Consider the following 25,763-nt stretch of genomic DNA (forward strand, 5'->3'; position numbering starts at 1 on the left):
ATTTGTGAGAATTTAGAGAAATTAGATTAAAGTCGGAATATTTATTTCAGGGGCCCTAATCCACTGGGCCCCTAATTAGGGGCCCTAATCCCCTGATCAGGGGCCCAGTGTTTGAATCTGTTTCCTCCAGATTCAAACACAAAGTAGTGCGACATTTTAAACGTGGCAAATTTCAAAATGAAAAGCAGCAACAAAAATGTTTTAGATCGAAGCACATTCATGTGCTCCAGCGGTCCAGTCCAAGTAACGACCTAAACCAACCCTGACATTGTGATAAGGCTCGAAAAATCGACGTTCGGAGACAGAGGATGGCGTGAAGGAAACAATTTCAGTTTGGGTTGCAAAGCAGAGAGGCGGAATAAAAATGGAGGCCGTGCTATTCATTTGTAATTTGTGAAATAAATAAACAACCACGTGCGATTTTTTTCTTTCTTTCACTTTACAATTATGTAGGTTGTTGTGTTGATTCGTTACCTAAAATAAAAAAAAGCAGAAATGCAAGTGACTGAAATGGGACAACGTTCAGTTCGTGGTAAAGCAAGGCGACCGCATTTTGATTCTTCTACTGTCTAGTTTCTTACAAAAGGAAAAAAAAAAACGATTTGTGGTTTGCCTGAGCTAAGCACATCCTCCAATCGCTGACTCTGTTTCTTTTTGGTAAAGCTATGTAGAAATCACATTTTTAATTTTTTTTTTTTTACAATTTGAATATGTCCAATTCAAATTCTTGACAAGTATGGCAACTTTTCTTTCTGCTTCTTCTTGCAAATAATCTGCTGAGCTCCCACAAAGGGTCTGCAGGCACAGAACGCTGTGATTTGAGCATGAAGATCGAGAAGTACTGACTTTCATTTCAGGTGGGAGGGACGGGGAGGAGGGTGAAAACAAATCCAGATCAGTGAGAATAAAGAAAATGTAGATACAGCGAAGAAGAGAGAAACAGCAGTGCAAAAATAGAGTTTCCTGTTTAGGCAGAACAAACTTGACACCGAAAGTCAAGGCTGAGAAGAGCTGCTGCTCTCAGAGTCATGTGACTCTGCCGTGACCTCACAGTTTCCTTGAGCCAGATTTCAACAGCCTCCTGCCACACACACAGTACAACCTGTTGCCTCCGAATGTTTCTCTTTGACTAAATCGCCTCTGAAAACTTTTGCTTCCACCGGCAGTTCTCCTTCTGACACGTACAATCCCACAAACCCTCGGCGTTTTACAGATGACAACCAAATCTGGGCGTTTCTCTCGTAACTCTGTTTTTTAAAGAGGCAGCATCATGTAAAAATGGATTCTTTTCGGCTTCGCGTCACGTCATAATGTCGCTCCCTCACCAAATACGTACCCGGAGTGTTGCCTTGATGCTTTCATGCATGTTTGAGAAATCCTTTCATCTCCACGGCAACCATTCGGCTGCGGGTGGACGTGGCCCCGCCTTCGGGGACGAAGCTCCTCCTCCGAGCTGCAGCTTGCAAGATTCTGCATGGCAAATCCCAGCTCCCTAGTGACTCAGCTCCTTCAGACTAGCCACCAGCAATTAGCAACGACCGGGTGGAACGTCTACTGAGCTCATCACATCAGCTTCTTCTCAGAGAAACGCTGGGGAAACAATGTTAAAGGGTTAATAAAGGAGCCACGTTGTGATGACTTCCTGAAGGCCGAGTGTCAGAAAGAAACAGGAGTTTTTAAAGGGACAGAGGTAAATTTCCAAGCCATTCAATTTCTTTTAAGTCATACTTGATATGTAAAGAATTTTTATAACAACTCTGGTTGACATAGTTACTTGCTTGTGCTCTAGAGTCGCACTATGTGGGTGGAAAACACACAATTCTGCCCCTTTAAGACGTTTCTCATGTGCAGCAGTGCAGAGGTCAGCGGCGTCCCTTATCTTACAGCTGAACTCTCCTCGTCCTCTCACCTGCTAAATCCCGAGGTCATCTAGGCAGTTTGCTGCTCTTCAGAGTCACTGATGTCTCTGGTAAGTTTGCGGTCCGTCTTGAACTTTGATAAACCATTTAAAAAAAAGCTCAGCCAAACCACGACAGCCCCTCATTTGAAAGCCAAAACCTGAAAAAAAAATAAACACCTAAATAAATAAAAACATTCGTCGTCACCGCAGGAGATAGAGGAACATTGAGTAAAATATATTTGGTGACTCGCTCGGCAGGTGTTATCTGCCTAATGTCGACTTTCTGTTTTCTCTCTAATCTTTCTGAGCGCCGAGCAAATTTGTGATAACACATGATTCTCTTTAGCAAAGGAAGCACAGTAATAACTTCTGTATCTCGGGTGTGAAATTTGTCTTTGACGCCTCTCACCAGCCTGTAACTGGTCTGAACCTCCACATCCTCCCAGGCTCTCCTTTAGCAGCGTCGGTCTCTAGAAAACTAAAGCGGCCCTGTCAAAGCCACCAGACAGTTTCTCACGCGTTCTCGTTTGCTGGGCTCTAATTTCAGCTGCTGCAGAATGAAGTGAAAATGTGTGCTTACTTAGCAACTATGTCAACTATGTACATACTTGTACACTGCAATCAGTGTACAAGTACTGTATGTACTACTGTAAGCTTTTAGAAAATATATTAATTTTCTCTTTGAATCACTCCAACTGACTCCACTCTTATTGTTTAATTCAAGCTGGTCGTCTGTGTTTTTATATGTATATATTTTTTTAATGTTACTCATTTTTCTTTCCATATTTCCTCTTTTTACCCCAGCAGATGCTGCCTCAGCTCGACTTTAATACCACTGCAGAGAACAGTTCCTCATTGTGGGACTCCAAGTGTCTGGATTTGAATCTGGGTAAAGATGTACAGAGCACCAAGCACAGTTAGTTACATGCAAACAGAAACATTATATTCAAAATCAACATTTATTTTAATGGATTGTCAACTCATTTCAGAAATTCCTGACTGCCTCTTAAGTCAGCAGTGATCTTTCAAGATAAATCGACTGGACGTTAGGGTGGGCATTTATTGTATCGTTTATCACGATAAGTTTCTTATAAGAATTTCGATCTCCAATTAATCACGTTTTTAAAAAATCCAAACTATGTCCATATTGTCAATATTGCCATTTCCAGAAAGGTCCATCAATAAATACCAACGAATTTGAAAATATGATGAAAAACAAGTTACTGTGTGCAGTTTATTGATATAAAATCACTTATTAATGAAATGTAATACAAATGGATGTTTCTCAAGAGCAGAAAATAGCATTTTCAAAAAAAGGACTCAATGACTGTCTTTCTCTCCCACATTTTGCGAGTCACCCGTCTGGCCGAGGGTTATGCTGTTCATCTTTTCCTGTATCAAAACGAATTTTGTTGTGCTTCTGTTCGGTGACAAAGGCCGATTCTGAAGAAAAATGGGTGAGGACCAGGGTGAGGTTTTTAAATATTTTAATACTTTTCTTAGAAAAACAAAAACAAAACAAAGATGCTGTACTCCATTATATGAAGATGAATCTATTGACCTCAATGCCTCACTCACCAACACATTTTTCTGGGCAAAATAAATCGAAAGAAAAGACAAACAGCAAAGGAGAAATAGGACACCATGAAGATGAGAAGAAAAGAAAAGAAAAGGAAGAAAAAAAAATACAGTAAACGACAGAGCAGAAAACACTCCTGGATCTCCGAGCCAAACCTCAAGGAAGCGGGAAAATCTCCCGCTTCCAGATCAACACAATGGCACACAAAATCCAAAACGCTCTCGCTGCGGACGACGAGCGCGAGGTAAGAGTGATGAAGGGCGAAGTGAAGAGAAGTCCATCAGAGAATATTGAAACTGTGATGATCGTGGCAGGCGAGATGGGCAAGACCGACTCAAAATATCCACATGAAGGGAAGAAGAAAAATAAAAAAAAAACAAAGAAATATCTAAAAAAAAAAAAAAAATTAAAAACAGACTAAAACACTTAAGTGCAGATTTACCCCGTAAGTACAAAATGATGGGACCTAGGCGCGTAAAACTCCTTTTGAAGAAAGAGAAAACCTGTTGCATAACTTTCGATTTAAAAGGGAAGAAGGGGAGGGAGGGGGAGCAAAATTTTAAATAGCAATGATGACAGTCTTTAATATAAAGTGAAGAGACGATGCAATTTACATGTAAAAAACGTGAAACAACTTTCAGCACTCAATGGATTTGTTTTGGCATAGAGTTAAGAAAAAAAAACAAAACAAACAAACCACGAAACAAAAACTGAAAATGTGAGAATAAGACAGACGAAACAATCCTCTCAATAGAATCATAAAAAAGTGTTTTTTTTTGTTGTTTTTCTTCTTTACAGTAAAGCCTACAAAATCAAAACCATAGCTCAGAGATGAACACAGACACGAGCTTTGCTCTCCACAAACGACATCCCTCTCATATTCTTCAATGACTTATTTCTTTTTTTGTCATATATAATATATATATTTGTGTATCTATTTTTATATATATATATTTATATATATATATAATATGTATAATTTGTAGGGCGTGATTAGTTTAGAGGCCGGAGCGCTAAGGCAAGGGACGCACTTTGAAAACTTTTGAAACATGGTTGCTTCTTCCGTGGTCACTCCTGATTGTTGCAGAGGGGGAAGTGGGAGGTAAAAGGAGGTCTTATAAAAAAAAAAAAAAAAAAAAAAAAAAGAAAACACACCGTATCCTGAGAAAACAATAAGCTTCTAAATGATAGCTGACGAAAACCTTACAAACTCAACCACAAGAGTCCAGATTCCCCCAGCGAAAATCTGAGGGGAGAGGAGAAAAGTAAAAGCAAAGCAGGCTGTTCTATTTGTTCTCCTGTTAGCTACAGTTCCCCAGAAATTAAAAAAAAAAAGAAAGAAAGAAATAGCTCCAGTTTATAATTTAACATAATGAAGAAGATTCAATTTCGATTCTCTGCTAAAAGTTTCAGACTGCTTATCCCGTCGTCCTTGGAGATCAATAAGTAACCAATGAACTTCAAGCAGGAAACCCGGGGTGGAGAAAAGCCGTTTCTCTACGTTCCCAATCACAACAAGTTAACGGGGCGGAGAGGTTTCTGCTAGGTCCGGTCGATGATGTGGGTTTGTGTCGACGGCGGCAACCATGCATCTCAGAGCTCTGTTTCTCGTGACGCTTGTACATTTGCAAACGTAACTTATCGTGTCCTCGTCTCGTGCTTTTTTTGTTTTGCTTTGTTTTTTCCTTTTCAGAAAAGACTCTCCTCGAAAATCGCCATCAGGTCGCTCTGGAAATTGATGTCGATGTTGTCCGCCATCTGCAGAGAAAACCGAATAGGTAAAAGGAGGAAAAAACGCAATTAAAAGAAAAAATATGAGAAACAAGCAAAAAGCAAAAGTGCGTACGGCCTCTCTGAAGCGCCGGTCCCGTTCGCGGAGGCGCTCCCGGTCCCTCTGCTGGTCCAGAGCGCTGTGTGCTGCAGCTGCTGCCGCGGGTGGAGGGGGCGGAGCTTGCTGTTTGGCGGGAGCCGGGGGAGGCTGAGGGGAATGAGTGGGCGGAGAGGAGACGGGTGGAGGGGTCGGAGCGAGGGGCGACTGTCGCCCTCGGCGATTGTGCTCCGTTGTGTCGTCGTCGTCGCGGCTGTGACACGGAAACAGGAAGCAGCGTTATGTTTTTATTTGATCAAGTTCATGTTTGTACCTGGTACCACTTTTCAAAACGATGCGAAATTAAGCCAAGCAACACAAAAAAGTTTTGTAAGGAAATGAAAACTTTTTGCGTGGGAATGCGAAAGAACAACATTTCCTCACCTCCCCTATGGGGCGCTTCTGTTTTTTTTTTCTTTTTTGCCAATTCTGAGTCATTTCTTTATCATTTGGAGTGAGCTGCTTTCTGTGCACTCATCTCCGTATGTCCCTCCTACTTACCGTAGCATCTCCTGCACTCTCTTGGCCTGCTCCGCCTGGGCTTTCAGCTGTCTCTCCCGCTCCTCCTTCTCCATGGCGACGCGCTTGTAGCGCTCGAAGCTGTCGCTGGACGAGCGCATCGATGACGTCGGTGCAGACTGGGCGCGATGAGCCAGGCTGACCCAGGAGCCCATGTTCTTTAGTTTCACATCCTGGGACAGAAACACAGCAAGATCAGTGGGAAATAAAGACAGTTTTATTGGGTGTGGCACAATTTCATTTATTTATTTTGTATTTTTCTGCGTACCGGTGTCTTTTTGGGTGCGATGGGGGTCTTGGGTTCTTGCTTGATTTTGCTCTCCGGTTGGGAGGCGGGCGGCGACGGGGAGTTAGGGAGGCGGGAAAAAACGGGACGAGAACCATCCAGCGGCTTTATGTCCAAACCTAAACACACATTTAGGGAGAAATGAGGAACCAGAGCAACGCCAACTCTTGCAAACTCAAATCTAAATTTTTATGGGTTTTCCCCTCAAATTTCCAGATATTTAAGAGTATTAACATTTTAGTTACATTTTATTAACATTTTAGCACCTTTACACACCATTTAACTTGAAACGCAATGCTTATGTTGTCTTCAGATTAGGACTGCAACTAATTAATTATTTTCGTAATCGACTATTCTATAATATGACGATTAATCAATTAATCGGATAAAAAAACTTGCTTTCTTTTAACTACATAGGATGACTTTTTTTAATACAATATTATAAATACATTAAAGTACGCAAACAATTCAGTTCCCTTTTTAAATAAAAAATAAAGAAATCAACATTTCATTGCCTAGAATGCAACCAGAGGAACGTAAAACTATGCCACTAGAGGAGTTTTGGGGAAAATATGTTTACAGATGAAGAATTTTTAACATCTTGAGAGCAAAATGTACAAATGTTTTGTACAATTTTGGCTCAATCCTCTCTATGTTGCTTTTCCAGCAACTTTTTCTTAGTCTGTGTAATCCAGATAACGATTAATCAATTATTAAATTAGTCGATTAATCCGTTTAATCGTTTCAGGCCTACTCCAGATTTGAGTATTAAAGGGATATTACACTTTTAAAAAAAGTGTTTGGACTCAGATCAGCTTCATTTTGACATCCATAAAACTTAAACATTTAAAAGTGTCTCTGGATTTGACCAATCTTACAGAAACGCCGTTTTATCCTTCCTTAGCAGAGAATAAACCTTTCACTCACTGTGTTTGTTGTCGTGTTTGTGTGCGTCTTGGCGGATTGCAGGGCTGAAAGGTGATGAAGGTAGACCTGGAGACTGCGAAGGCTTTTCCTCTTTAACTCCCACCAGGTTGGACCTTTGCTCCTACGCCAAGCCGAATCACACAGAACTCAGTGCAGTCGCCACACATCGACACAGTGACGCAACGTTCCTGATTTGCTTACATGCTTCTTGGCCTGTAAAGGTGACTGCTGTCCCATTGGATGAAACTGAGGCATTTGAGGCGAATGCATCATTAGAGGAGAGGAGCTTTCACGCAGGCAGCCTAAACACAGGGAGCAAGAAGTTCAGTTTATGTACAGCGGAGCTCTCTAGCACCACCGTATGGATGCATACAGGAATGACAACCGTCTTTCAAAGCATAATTACCCCCCCAGGGTGGTTGAAAAAGAAAAATCTGTGTATTTTAAGCAACATTTACACTGAACTTTAACAAAAAAAGCAAACTAACTAAAAGAAACCCAACAACACTAAACAAAAAAAAAAAAAAAATCTAGCTACTACATGTAAAAATCCAAACATATGTATCTTATTAGAATCAAGGTCCTGATGTTATTAAGAGCTGTGGAACTTTCCAGCTTAGTGGTGGTAGTATCGCTGGTAGTTTTCAGCTGTTTCAACAAGTTAAAATAAAATAAAACTTCAACCATGTAAAACGTCAGAAAAAGAAAATATTTAAGAAGGAAACCAAACAACCTGCAAAAAACATTGAAGCTCAGTATGATAACTTCAATATTGACCTTTTGAAGTTGTTATGAAAATGCTATATATATATAAAATATGAATTAAAAGAAATTTCATTTCGAAATTTAACGTCTTGAAATTGGGCGTCCGTCGCTTTAAGAAGCTCCTGCTCTTTCTGAAACTCCACTTTTAGGAAGTCATCACAACATGGCTCCTCTATTAACCCTTTAGCAAACGTTTTTACCAGCATTTCACTGAGAAATAGTTTGTAGGTCAGTAGATCCGCAGCTCCACCAGGTGTTTGCTAATTGCTGCTGGCTAGTCTGAAGGGGCTGAGTGGTGGAATTGTTCTGTTCTGCTCTGTTGTGTGGAAGCCTGGAAACTGCAGCTCTGAGGAGGAGTTACGTCCTCAAAGGCGGAGCTAGGTCCACCCAGGTGTTTGGAACAGCTGAACGGTTGCCATGGGAGATTAAAGGATTTCTCTAACATGCATGACAGAATCAAAGCAAGGTATGTTTTTGATGAGGGAGTAATACCATCAGCTCAAAATACTGCCCCTTTAATGTTCTCTGAGTAGGAGGCTGCTGAAAGTGAGAATTTGTTCTCAATCAACTTACCTGGTTACATAAAGGTTTAACAAAATTAAAAAAAACTGTGTTTAATGTGGTACCTTTAGTTGAGAAGGCCTCTGCTGTGTTGTGTGGGGACGGCTGCTGCTGATGCTGGAGCTGCTGGACCTTCTGCTGCAAGACGGCGCCCTTCAGCTGCTGGGACGCCGCCGCCTGGGAATTCGGGAACAGCTGGGGAACGTGAGCCGGGACGTGTCTCTGCGTCTGGGTGGGCGGTGCCGCCGTCAAGCCCTGCGTGTGTATCGACTGCAGGAGCTGGGAAGCGGCCTGCCCGGGCGAGTGTGTGTGCAGCGGCTGCAGCTGCGGCGGCATGGTGGACCGGGGCTGCAGCGACTGCAGCAGGTTATGAACCTGGCTGAGCGGTGGCGTCTCGGAGCTGTTCGGCACAGGCTCTTCGTCGTCCTCCAGCAAAGCCTGAGGAGGTTGAGCCGAGAGGGTACCCAGGATGCCGTGTGACGGCGGCGACGGTACGCGTGGGCGGTGGACTGGCTGCGGGAGGCTCAAGGGAAGTGTGGGTTGGAGCTGCGCGGGGGTGGAGGGTGGTGGAGGAGGCAGGGTAGGCAGCAAGGATGGAGGAGGCTGCGGCGGTTTGGGCGGAAGAGGCGCGGCGCGGTTGCTAGGTCTGGATGGTTGCTGGGGGAGAGCGTTGTGGAGGGCTGCAAACATGGAAGACAAAGAAAGAGGGGACAACCTTAAAGCGTAATCCAACAATCTATCAAGACATATTCTATTAAAAACGTAGCAATGTGCGGAAATGAGGGTTTCGACTCAGACTGGACGATACGGCGGAGAAGCATATTGCCTTGCATGAAGGAATCAAGGCAACATTCCAGGCATGTTTTTGATGATTGGATAACATTATAACGTGATGAAAAGCTCAAAAATGTTGAATTTACATAAAACTTCCCCTTTAAAGGATAATTTAGGCTGCTATGTGGATATGCTTAAGCCGCAGTTTCGAAATACCAACCTGGGGAAGGAACGATGGGATGCTGGTTTAGGAAGGGATGCGTGTCGGTCGGCGTCTGGTTGAGGGGTGCGTTTGCATTCAGCAGGCCCGGGGGTAAAGCTGCCCCGGCGGTGGCAACGGTGGCGCCGGACTCTGCGTTTGACTCGGTCAGGTGGGAATTCATGAAATGTGCCAGAGGGTCGAATCCCGAGGACAGCAGCTGAGACGAGTCCAGCGGCGGGACAGAGGGAGCAGATACAAACGGGGGCTTGGGCTGGAACAGCTGGGGTTGTGTTTGAGGCGCGGGGGCGACTGGGAGCATCCCAATGGGAGGAAGAGGAGGAGGAAGCGGCTGGTGGTTCCCTCTCTTGGAGTCCTTGTTGGGTAACGTCTTCTTCTGTTGCTTGGGAACCAGCCCTGTAGACACGAGACAAATGAGATTCAAGAGAGGACGAAAGACAAGATTTACAGGCTGAATAATTGAGGGTGCCAATCAGTAAAAACACAGAAGTGAAGTAAAGACACTACCATTCTCAGAGTCCTCGCTGTCTGAGGAGTCACTGCTGCCTGAAGATGAAGATCCTGTCTTTACCTTGGTCATTTCCAGAGATTTCTCTACTGCAACAAAAGCCATCAAACTTTTACAACTTCAGCAAAACAAGACAAGTATTTAATGTCCATATCAGATTGGCACAAACACAACAAATCCTAAATTGAACTGTGTTTAAATAATCCGTACAGAACAAAATAATTCATAATTCAGCGGTGTAAGTATTGTAGATTTTGAATCAGAGTCGATCAAAGACAGTTCAGTTTTAATTAATAAATGTAAAGTGAAGACTGTACTGTGCCAAATGAACCAAACCATTTGGAAAAACCTGTTCCCCTCCTCGCCTGTGGAGGCGCTGCACCGAAAACCACTGAGGGAAGCGAGACTGAGCGCAACTTCTTTCCTCAAAAAATGTAAACAAAAACGGTGAGGCGTCAGATTTTAGCGGTTGTAGGATTTTGCTTTTGTCGTTGGCAAAAGACCATAAGCCACTTGATAATCAATTTGATCAATTCAACAATTTTTTGTTTGTTTTTGAAGATTCAATTCTAGAAAATTGTGGATATTTTTCACCACTGCATTCATTGAGTTTCTATAATTCAGAGTGATGTCAGCACACCGTGGGCCACCATCTTGTTTGACAACCTTGTTTTGCAATTTCTAATTATTTGGACTTTGAACAGACAGAAGGGATGACTGAAACAAAAGCCACTTTTTTGAAAATATTTTCTGTCATTTGCAATTTCTTTTTAAGAAAGTGAGAAAAAAAACCTGACTAAAGAAATAAAAAAAAGGAAATCAGATACTTATTTTTAAAACATATCGCCCAGACAAACTCTTGACAACAGAGTTAATGCTGCCTGTGCCCACAGAACGGGTTTCTGATGTCCATCTTTTTCAACCAGAACTTCGTTCAAAAACCCACCTGATGGTTTTTTCTTCTTCTTGAGGCAGCCAGAAACGTATTTCTCCAGCTCCCGCAGCGTAGACGGCTTCAGGGTCTCAAAGTCGATCTCGATCTCATCGGGGTTCGAGTTTTTCAGCGACGGCTCCCTCGTCTGGATTATGTGCACGACTCGGCCGAGCTTGTCGCCGGGCAGTTTGTTGATGTCCAGGCTCAGCTGGCGCTTCTCCTCGTACGACATCGGCTTGCAAGAACCAAGATCTGAAGAAGAAAGAAAAAAAAACATTACAGAGATGTACACTGAGTCTTTGATTAACCACAAATAAGAATTTATATATTTGATGTTCATTTTAAAATGTAAAGAAAATACTTTAGGTATAAATTTATACAAGCTTGTTACGTGAAACTGGATGGGACAGAAATGAGTCTGGAAATGTAAATATTTGTATGAAGACATAATCTGGATGTTTCCAGAAGCAGTCATGCTTCGCCTCTGCTCCGTACTAAACACACCGATGTCGTCCTCCGCTTCCAGAGAAGCTGAAGGCAGAAGAGCGATGGGTCCTGACGGAGGGGGCGGAGCTGGCCGGCTGTTTTTGACGTCTTCTTTCTTACTGCGATGGACAAATGATTGATTTAGTCCGACTTCAAGCAGAGACATCGTGACTGAATTCTGCAAAGGAAAACGTACCTGGGCTTCTTCTTCTTCTCCTTTATCGTGACGGGATCTTTACTCTTGCTTTTTTTAGAAGTCTGAAGCATCGCGGGAGGAGAGGTTTCTGCGGGTTCCTCAGCTTCCTGCTTCTTTTTATGCTTTTCCTTCTTCTTCTCCTTCTTATCTCTCTCTTTCTTCTTGGGCTTGCTGGTCGGTGGCTGGGAGAGCGCCGCCAGCTGCTCATGAACAGCTTTAAGCTAGGAGGTTCAAAAACACACACATTAGGTCAGAAAACACCACAAGATGTGAATAATCCCCTCTGTGGTTGTGTAAAGCCAGCCTCCATCCTCTAACCCAGGGACGGCCAAAGAATGTTCCTGACTGAATTCAACTGACTTCCTTTTTTTATGATGACATTTGTTGTGAACTGGTGGAATATAAATGAACTGAAGTGATTTGAATTCAGGAATACCACAAATTTAGCCTGCCAGCTCAGACGGTCGATGCATATAGAAATATAGAACAAATGTTAGGGTTAAATTTTCCCTGCCTAACCCCCCCCCCACCAGAAAAAGGAAAAAAGAAAACTTTACTTTTTTTTGAAAAATTGAAAAAGTATTGGCCTTTAACTTGGAAATGAATAAAACCAGAAGCATCCAGTGATTTTTGCTGAAAACCCAAGTAAAATAAGAGTGAAAAATTTTCTAACGTTGCAGAAAATACACACACCAAAACAAATCTAGACAAAGATATTCAACCTGAAACATGCAAGAAAAAATATGTCTGCTTTTTTTTAATAACCTTATCAGAACCTATTAAGATAAATCTAACTGGATAATAAATAAACTACTGCGATTGTATTGCTGTTTTGAGACCACTATATTCAGTATATATATTGATAATGGCATAATAATGCAAGTTTTAACTCAAATACTACCAAGCATAATTTTATAAAAAAATACTCAACCCTGGAATTCAGTTTATTTTAAAAATCCAAAATATTCAGAAATATCTTGGACAAATGTATTGTAAAATACAATAAATAAAGCAGAAAACCCCCCACATAAAACCATAAATAAAAGGAACTAAGATAAGTAAACATAATTCAGACAACATTGATCATCAGAATCAAATTTGAGCTCATTTTAATTTATCATGTGATTAATTGCTTGTTGCAACAGGCTTACCAAAAATCATAAATAGTTTTGACATTTTAATGTACAAAAAAAACAAAACAAAAAAACAAAGGTTGGACAGCACCGTTCTGACCTGCTCCTGTAGCTCGGCCAGTCGCTGCTGTCGTTCCTGTTCCGAGTCTCCTCTGGACGACTCGGAGTCGGAGGAACTCGAGCTGTCGTTTTCCGACGCAGCAGACGTAGGAGGGGCTTGTCGAGTGGGGGGGACGGAGAGGAGGGCCGACGACGGCGTGGGGACCGGCGTGGGCCCTTCGGACTCGTCTGGCATTTTGGCGAAGCGCATCTCGAACACGTCCTGTTGGTGGAGGACAGCAGCAGAAACTTTCAGGTCAAAAAGTTTCCCACTTCAAGACAACTCGTCTCAGACGGACTGAGGACGTTTTGTTTATTATGAATCCTAAAGTGTTAACATGATTTCTGGATGTCAGATCAGAAGAGAGGCACCGATCTGATATTAATATCTGTATCGGTCCAGATACTGAAATAAATTCTAGATCTCTGTGACAATGTGCCTGATCCACAAGGCCAGATCTATTCAGTCTAACTCTATGCTTGGTGCTCTGCGTGACATCATGCTTTATTATTTACATTATATTTAAATGTTCTAATTGCACATTCTGAACCATTTGAATTAGGGTTTGTTGCAGTTTATCTTTACATGTTTGACCAAGACATTCAACCCATCATTTTTGTCATTTTAAATTACTTTATTATTTATTTTACATGGGCTATTTTACTCCTATTTGCACTGGCTAAACAAATTAAAGTTGTGTCATTTTTACAAGTTTGACCGCGTTTGTGAAACTATTGGTGTACTGATGAAGAGTTAATAAATAAATTAAAAGAAAAAGAAAACATTACAAAGTTAAGTAAATTCAGCACTTTTTCTCTGTATCAGACTGACTGATACTAAACCTCAAATATCGGTATTGGAAGTTTAAAAAAGTGGATCGGTACAGATCTGTAAAGAAATTAAAACTAAATTGTAACATTGAATGTTCTAATAAATAACTGTCTTGTTTTCTCCTGTGGCCATCCTGCTCGCTTCCACAAGGTGGCGTTAAAGCATCAGATTGTAGCAGATTGGTGCTACGTTGTGCTTTTGAAATAAAATGTTATGGATTCATTAAAAACAATACACAAAAAATTAAAGCTTCCACAAACATCTATGCAGAAATTCTTGAAAATAAAAATGAAACCCAGTGAAGAAATGAGGTGAAGTCAGTGCAGCGCAAGTAAAGATGAACGGGGGAACTGGGTTGCAAACGGAATCAGAGGATTTTCAGCTTGAATATTTTATGTTTCTTCTTTTATGGTTAACATAGGTTGAGACAGTTTTCCTACAAAGTGCTGTGTGGAGAGAATGTGTTCCCTTTCTGGGCAACTACATCAAAACAAACACGGTAGACGGAGCATCTAATTAACATCTAATAAGGAATAAAACCATTTTAATGTTGAATGTTTTGAAGTTGAAACTGCAGCAGAGTGCAGGTGAAACAGAAAAAACCCCAACATGAGTCGTTTGTCTCTTGAAAGTGTTTAAAGTTCAAGTTAGACCGATCGTCTGCTACAGTTTCCTGTTATTGTGTTAGTGTGTGTATTTATGCACGGAAACCCAAAATAAATTTCTACGTCTCACTTTAATAACATTTATTAGTGTAGATAATGTGCATGTCATTAAAATTTCACAAGCAACATTGTAAAATAATTTTTTCTTTGGAGTTTCACTCCAACAAGAGACTTATCACTTGTTCATTTCCAGTTAAGCCTCATAATTTTTGACAATTTGAGTCTCTAGGATTTTTATTTTTAAATACCCACTACACTGAAATGCACATATTTATTTGTGTCAAGCTGCAATGGTGCTTTTCACATATAATTCACTTTTTAAAGAGTAAAGTTATGTGTACATTTGATCTTGTGGGATAGAAAAATGAATTCACTTTGTAAAAAAATAGATTGAAATAAAAAGCGGTCTTTAACAGGAAAAAACAAACGTGTAGAATACCTTGATTATTTTAAAAATGAGCCAACAGATTACCGTTTTGAAAATAACTATTAGTGGTGATCTCACCAGAAATAATGCGAACAGAACATTTTTTTCCCATAAAATCAAGTAGCAGCACATTGAAAGTTGTGTTTGTCTGGAGTCTTTAAGATTTTAGAATTTTTAAAATCAGATGAATAAATTCATAATGCCTGATTTTTTTCTCTTCCCTGCGTGCGGCTGTATTTACCTGTAATTTACGCGCCATGGAAACAACGTCGTGATCTGGAGGATTGTACTTGTAACAGTTGGAGAACATCAACCGGACGTCTGCAGCGAACTCTTCTGCGTCTCTGTACTGCCTGTTATCCAGCTTTTTCTGAAGGAGACAAAAACCATTTAAAATGATCGAAATACTTAGGATAAAACATTTAAAAATATTATTTGATTCAAATTAATGTATAACTGAGATTATGAGTCAACAGAAATTCACACAGTCTAACATTAAATCTATCAAATTTTTCTGTTTTAGGTCATTTAGAATTGTGAAATTATTTATACAAACTCAAATTATTCAGTACTTTTTCTAGATAGTCATTTTGGATTAAAATGATATTAATTACAAACCCTGCAATTAACTTAATTGAGTCCCACCAATAGAATCAACCAATCAGTAAGTTCCAAAGCCTTGACATCATAGTTGGGCTTTCACAAATTATTCAAAGGGGTACATAAGTAGTACATAATCTCTAAATTTGAAAAATATTTTAAGTAGTTTAAAAACATATTCCAGTAGTTGACAAATAGAAATAAGTTTGATTCTTCTCACACACCTGAAACAGCGTGTTTTAATGTCAGACACCAACTGCGTTTCCATTCACTATATAGTTGCACAAAGAAATTTGCTTAATGGAAACATGACAATTTAGAAAAAAAACGTTTTGATACAAAGTTTTTTTGCACTAGAATGAGGTGGTTTTTCAGCTGTGATGACATTAACGTATTTTGCAAAACCTGAATTGGAAACACTTTTTCATATCACACGAGTCATGTGATCAACAACCAGATGTTGCTACTGGAGGAAACAAAGAAGAAGACGACAGGAAGTGGTAGGAGCATGATGACGCGATAAATTAGTTCGCGACATTAGCGAAATATCAACCAAGTTCTGCACACATTTGTAATGGAAACGCAGCTAATGATAATGTCTTTTCTTATACAGTATGTAAATATCTGGATTAAACTGTACAAAGCTGATTCACTCCATCCTAAAACGTTATTGCACAAGTATCCCCAGACTTTAAAAAAAATAATAAAAAGAGGTCACCTTGATGGTGCTGAGATCCATTGGGTGCTTGATGATGTCGTGGTAGTCGTGCAGGCCCAGAGATTTGGCGTCGACGGGTTTGTGAAAAGGCCAGGCGTACGCCATGTGCTTCTTGGACAGCATCTCTCTAACGAGTCGTGCACAGAAGCGGAGCTGATCCTGGCGCTTGGACGTCGCCGTGGCGCCCATCTCCAGGCCTCCACCCATGTGATGCTGGGAGTCCGGCTGCAACGAGTCCCGTTTGGGCTGCTTTGATGGGCGGGCGCTGTCTCGGCGAGGCCGGGTCACGTCGGACACTGGGGGCGACTCGCTTAGCTGGTCGTTGGCGGTGGGGGTGGTGGTGTCCGCTTTCCTCTTCTGGCTTTTCTTTTGCTGTTGACGTGGAGTTGGGGTTTTCCGTCAGAACAGAAATATTTAGATGCATGTAACACAATGAAATGTGGAGTCATTGGTTACCTTGATGAGGGCCGGGGAACTCTGCAGCACCGGTGGAGGATGGAGGCCTGGGTGCGTCATGACTAGAGGGGGGACAGACGTCATGCCTGGGCCTAGGACGTCTGGGGTAGAGAGGGCAAACTGGGGTCCAAAATGTGAAGCGTGATTTGTGGGTGTGGGAGGCACCCGCGGGTGTTGTGTCTGGATTTGGGAGAGGGCTAAAGGCTGGACTAAAGGCTGGGCTAAAGTCTGCGGTACGGTTTGGGGTAATGGTTGAGATAAGGACTGAATTAAGGGTTGGGTTAAGGGCAGGGTTAAGGGCTGGGTTAAGGGCTGGACGAGGGGCTGAGGTAAAGGTTGGGTTAAGGGCTGGACGAGGGGCTGAGGTAAAGGTTGGGTTAAGGGCTGGACGAGGGGCTGAGATAAAGGTTGGGTTAAGGGCTGGACGAGGGGCTGAGGTAAAGGTTGGGTTAAGGGGAGGGTTGGTGTGCCACGGGTGTGTGGAGTGGTTGAGGGCGATGAAAAGCCTCTCGTATGCGGGGTCGTTGACGGAGAGGATGAGTCTTGGCCTGAATCCGACATAGTCATCAGAGCTGGAACGAAGGATGGATGTGTGAGGACAAGAGGGAAGAGAAATAAAAAATTGACTGCTGTTTTCAGGGTTCCTACAGCTTAAGGCAAGTTAAATTTAAGACTTTTTAATGCCACTTTAAATAACATTTAAGACAAACTTCACAGTAAACACAAATGGAAAAAAAAAACACCCAAGTAAGCAAATATTTCCTCCAAGGTTTCCCCCAGAAAACTAGCCAAGCCTGGTGGTCGGGGCGCTCGGCAGTCATTCATCCAGCAGGCCGTTGTGTTTTTGAGTTAAAAAATGTTTAAAGTTGACAGGAAATTTAAAAATACCACTTGATAATCATGTGTTATTGAAAGATTGGAAGATTAATGCCTGAACACCATCTATAAAATCTTAAAAAATGCAAACATTTTAAAAAGACTTAAATAAATAAGCAATGTTAAGCCTGTTAGGGGCACAAGTAAAGCCTGGTGGCCCGCCAGGCTTATAATACACTGGGGGAAACCCTTTCCTCCTTGCTTTTTTAACATGAGGCTGGACAATTTGGCTGAAAAGCATAGCACGAAATAAACGTTTAATCAGTCAATAGATAACTATTGATTAGTTTTTTCATTTAAATATTTGAAATACACCCCAGTGAAGACCAGCGTCCTGGCTCTGATTGGATGTTTCTAGTTACCACTGGGAGCAACGTGAGAAGGCAGAGAAGCTCAATTTTTCACAGATTATCTGTCTCCTACCATACCATCACAAATTAGGGACAGTTTCAACAAATATGTAAAAATATTTTTTATAAAAGTTACATACTGCAGCTTTAAGGCCTTATTTTTAGATCGATGAATTCAATGCCTGTCAAGACTTTTTAGGATCAGCGGGAACCCTGTGTTTTACACATGTAAGACAAATGACATCATTTCAAATAACAGGAAATTACAGACCTGAAGCGCTTCAAACAAACAAAACCGGATTTAACCATTAGGATTTCGTTCCACAAAGGCAAGTTTAAGCCCGTATGTATCCTGACAAGCTTAACGAGTCAGGTTAGCACCATTTACACATCAATGAAAACAAGTCTTCTCAGCTACTTTCCATGTTACATCTGCCAGAAATCAGATGTTTGTGATTAAATGTGTATTTGAAGATAAATCTACTCACAGGGCTCACGCCTCCCTACACGACGACCCTTATTGACCACGGCGATCTCCGCCTCTTCCTGCGGCATCTCTGTGATCTTCTGCAGGAAGAGCTTTTCCAAAGCCTCGGCCATAAGGACGATATCATCCCCAGGCTGAAGAAGTGAGAGATGATATAAAAACCAGAGGGCATTTCAGACTGAAAGCATACTTTTACAATGAAATCCAAACACATACATTGAGATTTGGGGTTGCGAAGTGACAAAAGGTTTATAAATGGAACAATTTTGCAAGATATTATGTGGTACACAAACTTATTCTTAAATTTTTTTTTAAACTTTGCTCATAACAGATGAACTAAAGCCCTGTTTTTCTGTAATTTAAAAAAAGAACACAATGTGTCGCTCGTGAAGGTTAAGGGTGATTTCAGAATGTGAGCTTGGCTAACCTTGTTGTAGATGTAGCAGTTTGTGAACATTGTGTTGAAGTCTTGGATACACTCCTGGGCATTCCAGTAGTAGTTGTTCTCCAGACGTTTCTTTATGGTGCCCATGTCCATAGGACTCCTTATTATCTTGTAGTAGTCCTTTGGGGGGAAACAAACAGGAGAAAAGTAAAGAAATTGACAACTCTGTGTAAGGTGGACTGATGAATTCCAAATTAAATTACGATTAAAAACCGTCCATATTATCAGGATTGTTACTGTTACTATTTTCTCCACTGTATGTTCAATAGGAGTAGCAATACATTTGGAAATATGATTAAATGCAGTTACTTTGTGCAGTTTAATAGTATAAATCATATTTCTTAATGTGACTGGTGTCCTAAAGAAGCATATTACAAATGGGAATGTTTTTCAAGAGCAGTATTTGTGTTTGTGGGGTTATAATTGCTGTAACACAGTCGCAGCCACACAGTAAAATACATGAAAAAGTAGTAATAAATTGTTCTTATTGCCACTTTTATTGTTATCAAAAAAGTACCACAAAATATAATAAAACAGAGTCCATATTGCCTTGTTTATAAATTGATCAACTAAACTAATTGTCCACTAAAACTAAAAGCTTCCACTATATATTTTCACAATTATTAATCCAAAATAAAAGTCCAACTACTACGGGAACAAAAACAAGATTAAAGTAGTCATATTTATACCAACAAACTAATCTGTTTGCAGCTAATTATTTAAGTTACTTTAATCTTTCAATTCTGATTTGTTTATGAGTAGAAGCCATCTATTTGCACGGCTGTGTGGTGTTCGCATGTAAAATGAACTTGGCAGCAGCTTCTGTGGCAACACTGGCTATACGTCGCGACTTCAAGTACGTAAAAAATAAAGAAAACACGACTCACAGGCAAATTAAGTTTCATTGCGTCTACGGGTGCTTGGAAGGGCCATGCAAACTGGTGTTTCCATAATGTCTTCAACACCACTTTAAGCAGGTACTGAAAAGAGCACAGACAAAACAAAAAGAAAATTATTGGTTCGAGGGGAACTGCAGGCCAATGGGGACATGAAGACGAGCTGAAGTGAAGCTACCTGTAGCTGGTTGGTCTGTCGTTTGGGTCTGGAAGGGTTCCATGTTTCTGGAGGAGGAGGGTTGAAGGGGAGAGGCGGCGTGGCGGGAGGGAGGTGCTGGCTGCTGCCCGCCTCCAGTCCGTCTCCCATCACAGCAGAGGGTTGCAGTGAGCGAGCAGACAGGTGAGATGGGTTGGACCTGGCAGGGGCAGGTTGTAGTGGGGGGAACCCCCTCAGGCCATTACATTCCTCCTTTGACCCTCTGAAAGGACGATTGTGAAACAACATCAAGGGCACTGACGTTGACAGAAAGACGCAAAACTAACAGAAAGCCAACGCTTGAGCAGATATTTTAATAATTTACTGCTGGTTTTCTGCTCAAAACTTAAAGGCTTCTGGCGGCAGAAACAAAAAGCCTCAACTTTCTGAGGAAAAGGCAACAACTTAGAGCTAGAAACTGCAGCTAACTTTGTCTTTATGTACTTTGTGTTTCATTAATTAACAAGGCTAAAGAAAATGACAAAATAAAAGCTCTGAACTTTTTAAACTTCACTAAAAAGTGCTGATTATAAGTAGACTAACAAATATTACTGCTGGTTTGGACACAAAGATGTTAATATAGCTTCGACTCCAGATAAAATGCAAACACAAGACAATAATGTCAGTAACCGTAATTTCAACTTCCCCAAAAAAAACAACAACAAAAAAGCAGCAAAAGGTTTCATTGTACATAAAGCATGGCATAAACTCACAGAATGTATTATTTGTAAAAAGCAAGGGTGAATTCTGATTATCCTCCTCCACCCAAAAAAACAACAGCAAAAACAAAACTGCAGCGTTACCCAACTACTTCAATAAAACCTCCAAGCTGCCACATGAGGGAGTGACAGCCCTATGCTGGTCCACTTACAGTTGTCACCAGATATTAACATAAATTCTATAAAACCTTTTTTTTTTTATTCTGGCAGTGTTGGCAACATTTTTCCGTGTGCTAAAAACAAGAGTATTTTTATACTTTCTTCTTTATTGTTTCGTTTTGTTCTTCTTATGATCTCATAAGAAGATCATAGGAATATGATCTTCTTAGAATAATAGATATAGAAATATAGATATAGAATAATAAAAGATGTGGTTCCATTTAAATCAAATATTTTGAATTCTGTTCAATCATTCAAGAAGTTAGCAAACAGAATTGATTTCAGTAATTCTAAATGATCTCCAACAGGCATTTAATCCTATTAAACAGCCAGTAAAGAAAATGTTTGTGTATATATGTATGTAAATATCTCATTTCTACTGTATGAGGTGAGCCATCATCTCATCTGGTTTACAAGTCTGGTTTGATGGGTAAACCAGACATGGTTTACACGTCATATATGGTTACACGTGGTTTGATTATGTGTCAAACCAAACGTGTAGTCTGGTTTGAAGGTGTGATGCAGAGACAGCACAAAAGTGTGTGGGAGCGGCTGATCGGCTGATTTAAAACCTAACACACCGGGACTAACGCAGCAGAGTGCGCCACGTGCCTCATTTCTTTCCATAAAGATACGGTTGACTTGTTGAGGTGACGTGCACCTATAGATCAGACCGCCGGACCTCAACCAATGGTAGTTTCTTCAGTAAAGGTGACGCCTGGAAGTGGAAATAAAAAATAAAAAAAAATCGAGAGGGAGTAACACGTCACCGATGGGGTTTAAACTTTTTAACATTTTTAGACACAGATTTTACATGTAGTGCTCTAAACCCAGTCTGCTGACTTCCACTCTGCATCCATGTGGTTCTGTGATGCCAGCTTTAGATGTGAAAACTCCCATGAGCGCGGAACTCGAGCTTCTCCATTGCCGATTTGTGAAAAGCTGAGGGGAGCTTACTAAAAATTTGATACTTTCAGCTTGCTTTTTGACGTAGTACTAGTGATGTTGCATTAACATGCATAAAAAGTGGCCATATCAGAACAAACCAGCACTAAACAGGCATTAAACTAAATCCAGATGCATTTGGTCTCTCATGCAAAACACCATGCTAGAACTAAATTATTCCATACAAGTCCTCAATCTACAATGGAAATATTTCAAAATTTAAGTGATAAGGTAATGTCAGTGTGTTTAATCCGATTTGCTATAGCTTTCAAAATTACAGCAGTAGTGTCTAGCATTCAGAATATTGAATGTGTAAAGCTTTGGAGTTAGTGTTGGTAAGCTTTAGCAGGAAAAGGTAATGTCAACATTTATGCAATTGTTTCATTTAGCTAAAAGGGGCGGTATCATGTATTTTCCAGGGATATAGTGCTATTTTATAGCATAACTATGTTACATTCAGTTCTTATAAAAATGCTTATACATCAAATATGACTTAAAAGAAATTTCACGGCTTGAAATTAGGCTTCTGTCTCTTTAAGAAACTCATGCCCTTTCTGAAATTCCACCTTCAGGAAATAATCACAACATTGCTCCTCTATTAACCCTTTAACAGTATTTTGTTTACCAGCGTTGCTCTGAGAAGTAGCTCATATAATGAGCTCAAGTTCCACTAACCAGCAGCCAATTGCTGCCAATTGCTGCTGGTTAGTCTGAAGGAGCTGAGAAGCTCAGAAGCTTAGAAACTGCATCTCCGAGGAGGAACCAGTCTTTAAAGGTGGGTCTAGCTCCACCCAGGCATCTTGCACACCTGCATGGTTGCCATGGGAGATTAAAGGATTTCTCAAACATGCATGAGAGACTCAAGGCAACATTCCAAGTGTGTTTTTGATGAGGGAATAAACAATATAACATGATGTAAAGCTTAAAAAAAAGTTGATTTTACATAAAACTGTCCCTTTAAAATAAAAACACAGCACTGCTTGGTCTTGGATCAAGCATCAATTCCATGCAGGATTTCCCAGGAGACCACACCATTACAACATTAAGTACTCTGTAACAGCCAGTCGTCATTCCGATGCAACTGAACAGCAAACTTTTAGTTGGCCTGACTAAATCAAAGCGAAAACTTTGGATTTCATTAGATGATGCTAGAGATGACAGCAGAGCTAACTATTTCTGCAGCTTTCAATGTAATAGGTTCTAGATCCTCTCCGTTTATGCTTTAAACTTGAATAAATCACTGGCCCAGGTTGTGTAACATCTCCTGCACTTTTGTGTTGCTAATTTTGACCTGATCTGAGAAACGATCTTTGTGAAACTCACATGGTTGATGCTGTGCCGCTGTGGTCTACTCCACTAGTGTAATCATATCTCAGTTGGTGAGGCGGCACCTTTCTGAGGAAACGCGGGATGCTTGTCAGCGACACGCTGTGAGTTCAGGGAAACCACAACACATAGAGAGGCGAGGGTCAAACCTGCGAGAGAGAGAGAGAGAGACACAAAAGTGAGCGTCCGAGGTCTAAGACGAGACATGTCCGATGTTGTTAAGTAACCAAAGAGAGCAACGTTGAGTTAATCAATGGTGGTGCAATCTAGAGTACATGAAAACAGAATAATTACACGATACTGTGACCAGCAGACCGAGTTGTGTTAGAAAAAAAATCTAATCAGAGTTTTCATTAGACAGGTTTCCTGATAAATACATAAATTTTATTATGCAGCTAAAATCTCTCAATTTCTGAGATCTCATTTACTTGCTATTGCAAGTTGGAATTTTTAATATCCAATAACAGAACGGCGTAAACATACAAAGGTATGGCTTCAAAACGATTAACATACTGTTCATTCAGTTATTAAGTCTCATAAAAGTCAAAGTTAAAGTTTGGAGCAGTGGCGACGCTTTGCACTTTGCTCTTCTTTCAATATAGAATCACTATAAAGTCATTTCTCTTGTTTATGAGAAAGACAGGCATCATATTCATTGTTCAAATAACAGGAGTCCCGTCTATTACAGTTATTAGGGCAATCAAAAGATTGCAAGCACAAAATCTGGAGCAGTGCGTGTTTTTAGCTTAGAGCAGGTTAGCCAACAATGCCAATCACCCGGCAAATTAATTGATTTGCTGGCCATTTTATGCAACTACTTGTGACTAAAGTAGAATGTAATTCTTTATTTTCAAACATTTTTAGCTCAGAAAAAAAACAAAAATTACGGTTATGTATTGTCACAAGAACACTTTGTAAATTATCTCAACAGAAAGCCATTTAATAAGCAATTTAATAATTGTTGGGCGTTTTGACTTTTAAAGTTCACGCTTGGTTTTAAGGTGGAAACATTTTAGTCCTTGTTTTTATTGCTGGAAATGTATAAAAAATAAATATCGAGATTATCCCACAGAATAACCATGATATATGGATTGGATTGAATAAACTGGATAAATGATCATTTTCCTTTTATTCTCATGTGGACTTATTTGTGTCTGTAATAAAGATGACGATGAGTCACATTCTAACATTTCTTTTGTATGATTTGGTTTTCACAATTTCAGCTTTCAACACTGAATTTCATTTTAAAGCTTTAATACACACACAATCTTGGTATGATTTGAAAGTTTTTAATCCTTTTTTCAATAACGTACTACAACTTCAGACCAATAATTTGTTGACCTACTAATGACGATTTTGTCAAAAGGAGACAATTTTGCAAAGTCTAGTCAAATCAGGCATTTTAAGAGCGACAAATTGTGAAATACTCTTAAATTAATAGCACAATGTTTAATAGAGCACATAATTTTTAAATATGGTTAGGTTCACAGCGCTACTTAAAAACATAAAAAAGATTATATGATAAAGAATACATTGCGTACTTTAAAGAAGGCCACAACCTCCACACACTGAGGTAATAAAAAAAATACCACCATAATATTTGTCTATAAAAATTCGTAACGCAATCTGACCCAAACAGAAACTTAAAAACCCAGCTTGCTGCAAACCTTTCCTCACTAACCTTCCATGACTGTGGGTCGCCGTGTTCACCGTGATAAAGTGACAGCTGTGTACGTAAACAGCGTCTTAGAATACCACTCCGACGGCACTGGTGGTATTCTCGAACCACCGTACGTCGCCCTTCACACGAGTTTCTGCGCCATAGTGCATAATCTACGCACCCATTAGGACGTAGCTTATGTCACGAATACGGCCTACGGGGCTACAAACAAACAGCCTAGCAGCTAATGGACTAGCGTCCCAGCGACCTGCCGCTAACATGTACACTGACAGCACCGAGTGACACCTGTCACGTAATTCACCTCAACAAAAGTACCCACACGTGGAAGGTACGACACAGAACGTGCACGAGGAGACGAAACCGCACACAAATGCGAGGCAGGACGACATATATCCCGTGTAGCCAAACCGGTACAAGGCCTGCGAGGACGGCTCATGCTCCGCTTGCTGAAGCGCTCACTGACAGCGCGGAAAATACGCCAACGAAGACTATTTTAAACACTTTAGCAGAGCCCAGCAGTCGTACGCCTTCGTTTGATATGCCGCCGTCATCCAAACGGGACCATTAAAGTCTATTTTCTACCTTGTTCAGTCGCTTGTCAGCGCCCGTAGACCTTCCTCGCCCCAAATCCAGAACAAACAGTCCCGTTCGACGTCGATGACGCCAGACGTAAAGGGGGCGGGGCGAATGTGTGTCAGACGAAAATGTCACCTACAGGCTCGCTCCTCCCACTGGTGCGATCACGCAACACCTCGTAACAGCTCCGGTCCGGAAAAAAAGGCTGGCGTAAACTTTACACGAACTGAGCGCCAGATGAAAACTGCCTCAACAATAAATCAACAGCTGCAGATAAATTCCTGACAGCAAAAGACCAAGCCACAACACAAAAAGTGAATAAACGCATGCTTATATATTTAATTACTCTTATTCACAATTGATGTCACTGTTCCAAGTGACATAAATGCAGATTTGGTTTTGAAACAAATAGCTGACAAAAAAGCGCCTGTAACCCTTATTCAATAAATTCAACTGGTAATGAATTAAAAACATACATTATCATGTCCAGATTGTGATGACTAGAGAATCTAGTTTTGTTTTAGCTCAAGGACAAGTTTTCAGTTGTAATTTCACAAAAGAAAAACTATAAACACACATGCTGATTATGCTCTAATAGCCATTATTTAATAAACAAAGACAGTTATGATCCCAACAAAGACAAAAGCAATACAAT

The 25,763-nt window shown here is 40.6% G+C and overlaps 1 protein-coding gene across 2 annotated transcripts; it reads right to left on the bottom strand.

Moving 5' to 3' along the window:
- Nucleotides 1–3,120: 3,120 nt before the first annotated feature.
- LOC102227421 (bromodomain-containing protein 4-like) lies at nt 3,121–25,196 on the bottom strand. Of its 2 annotated transcripts, none has more exons than XM_023334019.1 (22): nt 25,115–25,196; nt 22,849–23,000; nt 19,685–19,925; nt 19,498–19,590; nt 18,593–18,730; nt 18,167–18,299; nt 16,453–17,024; nt 15,997–16,368; nt 14,920–15,048; nt 12,756–12,977; nt 11,523–11,743; nt 11,345–11,445; nt 10,853–11,092; nt 9,906–9,992; nt 9,399–9,794; nt 8,470–9,084; nt 7,280–7,380; nt 7,079–7,199; nt 6,134–6,270; nt 5,848–6,038; nt 5,326–5,560; nt 3,121–5,237 (listed from the first exon to the last, which is right to left on the bottom strand). In XM_023334019.1, the coding sequence occupies exons 3-22, from the start codon at nt 19,811–19,813 to the stop codon at nt 5,169–5,171; spliced, it is 4,302 nt and encodes a 1,433-aa protein (XP_023189787.1). In that variant the 5' UTR covers nt 19,814–19,925; nt 22,849–23,000; nt 25,115–25,196; the 3' UTR covers nt 3,121–5,168. The 2 variants fall into 2 exon arrangements, with proteins under 2 accessions (XP_023189787.1, XP_014324766.2); XM_014469280.2 differs by having other exon boundaries at nt 9,906–9,995.
- Nucleotides 25,197–25,763: the final 567 nt, after the last annotated feature.

This window comes from Xiphophorus maculatus, chromosome 5 (assembly GCF_002775205.1).
Source record: "Xiphophorus maculatus strain JP 163 A chromosome 5, X_maculatus-5.0-male, whole genome shotgun sequence".
Lineage (NCBI taxonomy): Eukaryota > Metazoa > Chordata > Actinopteri > Cyprinodontiformes > Poeciliidae > Xiphophorus > Xiphophorus maculatus.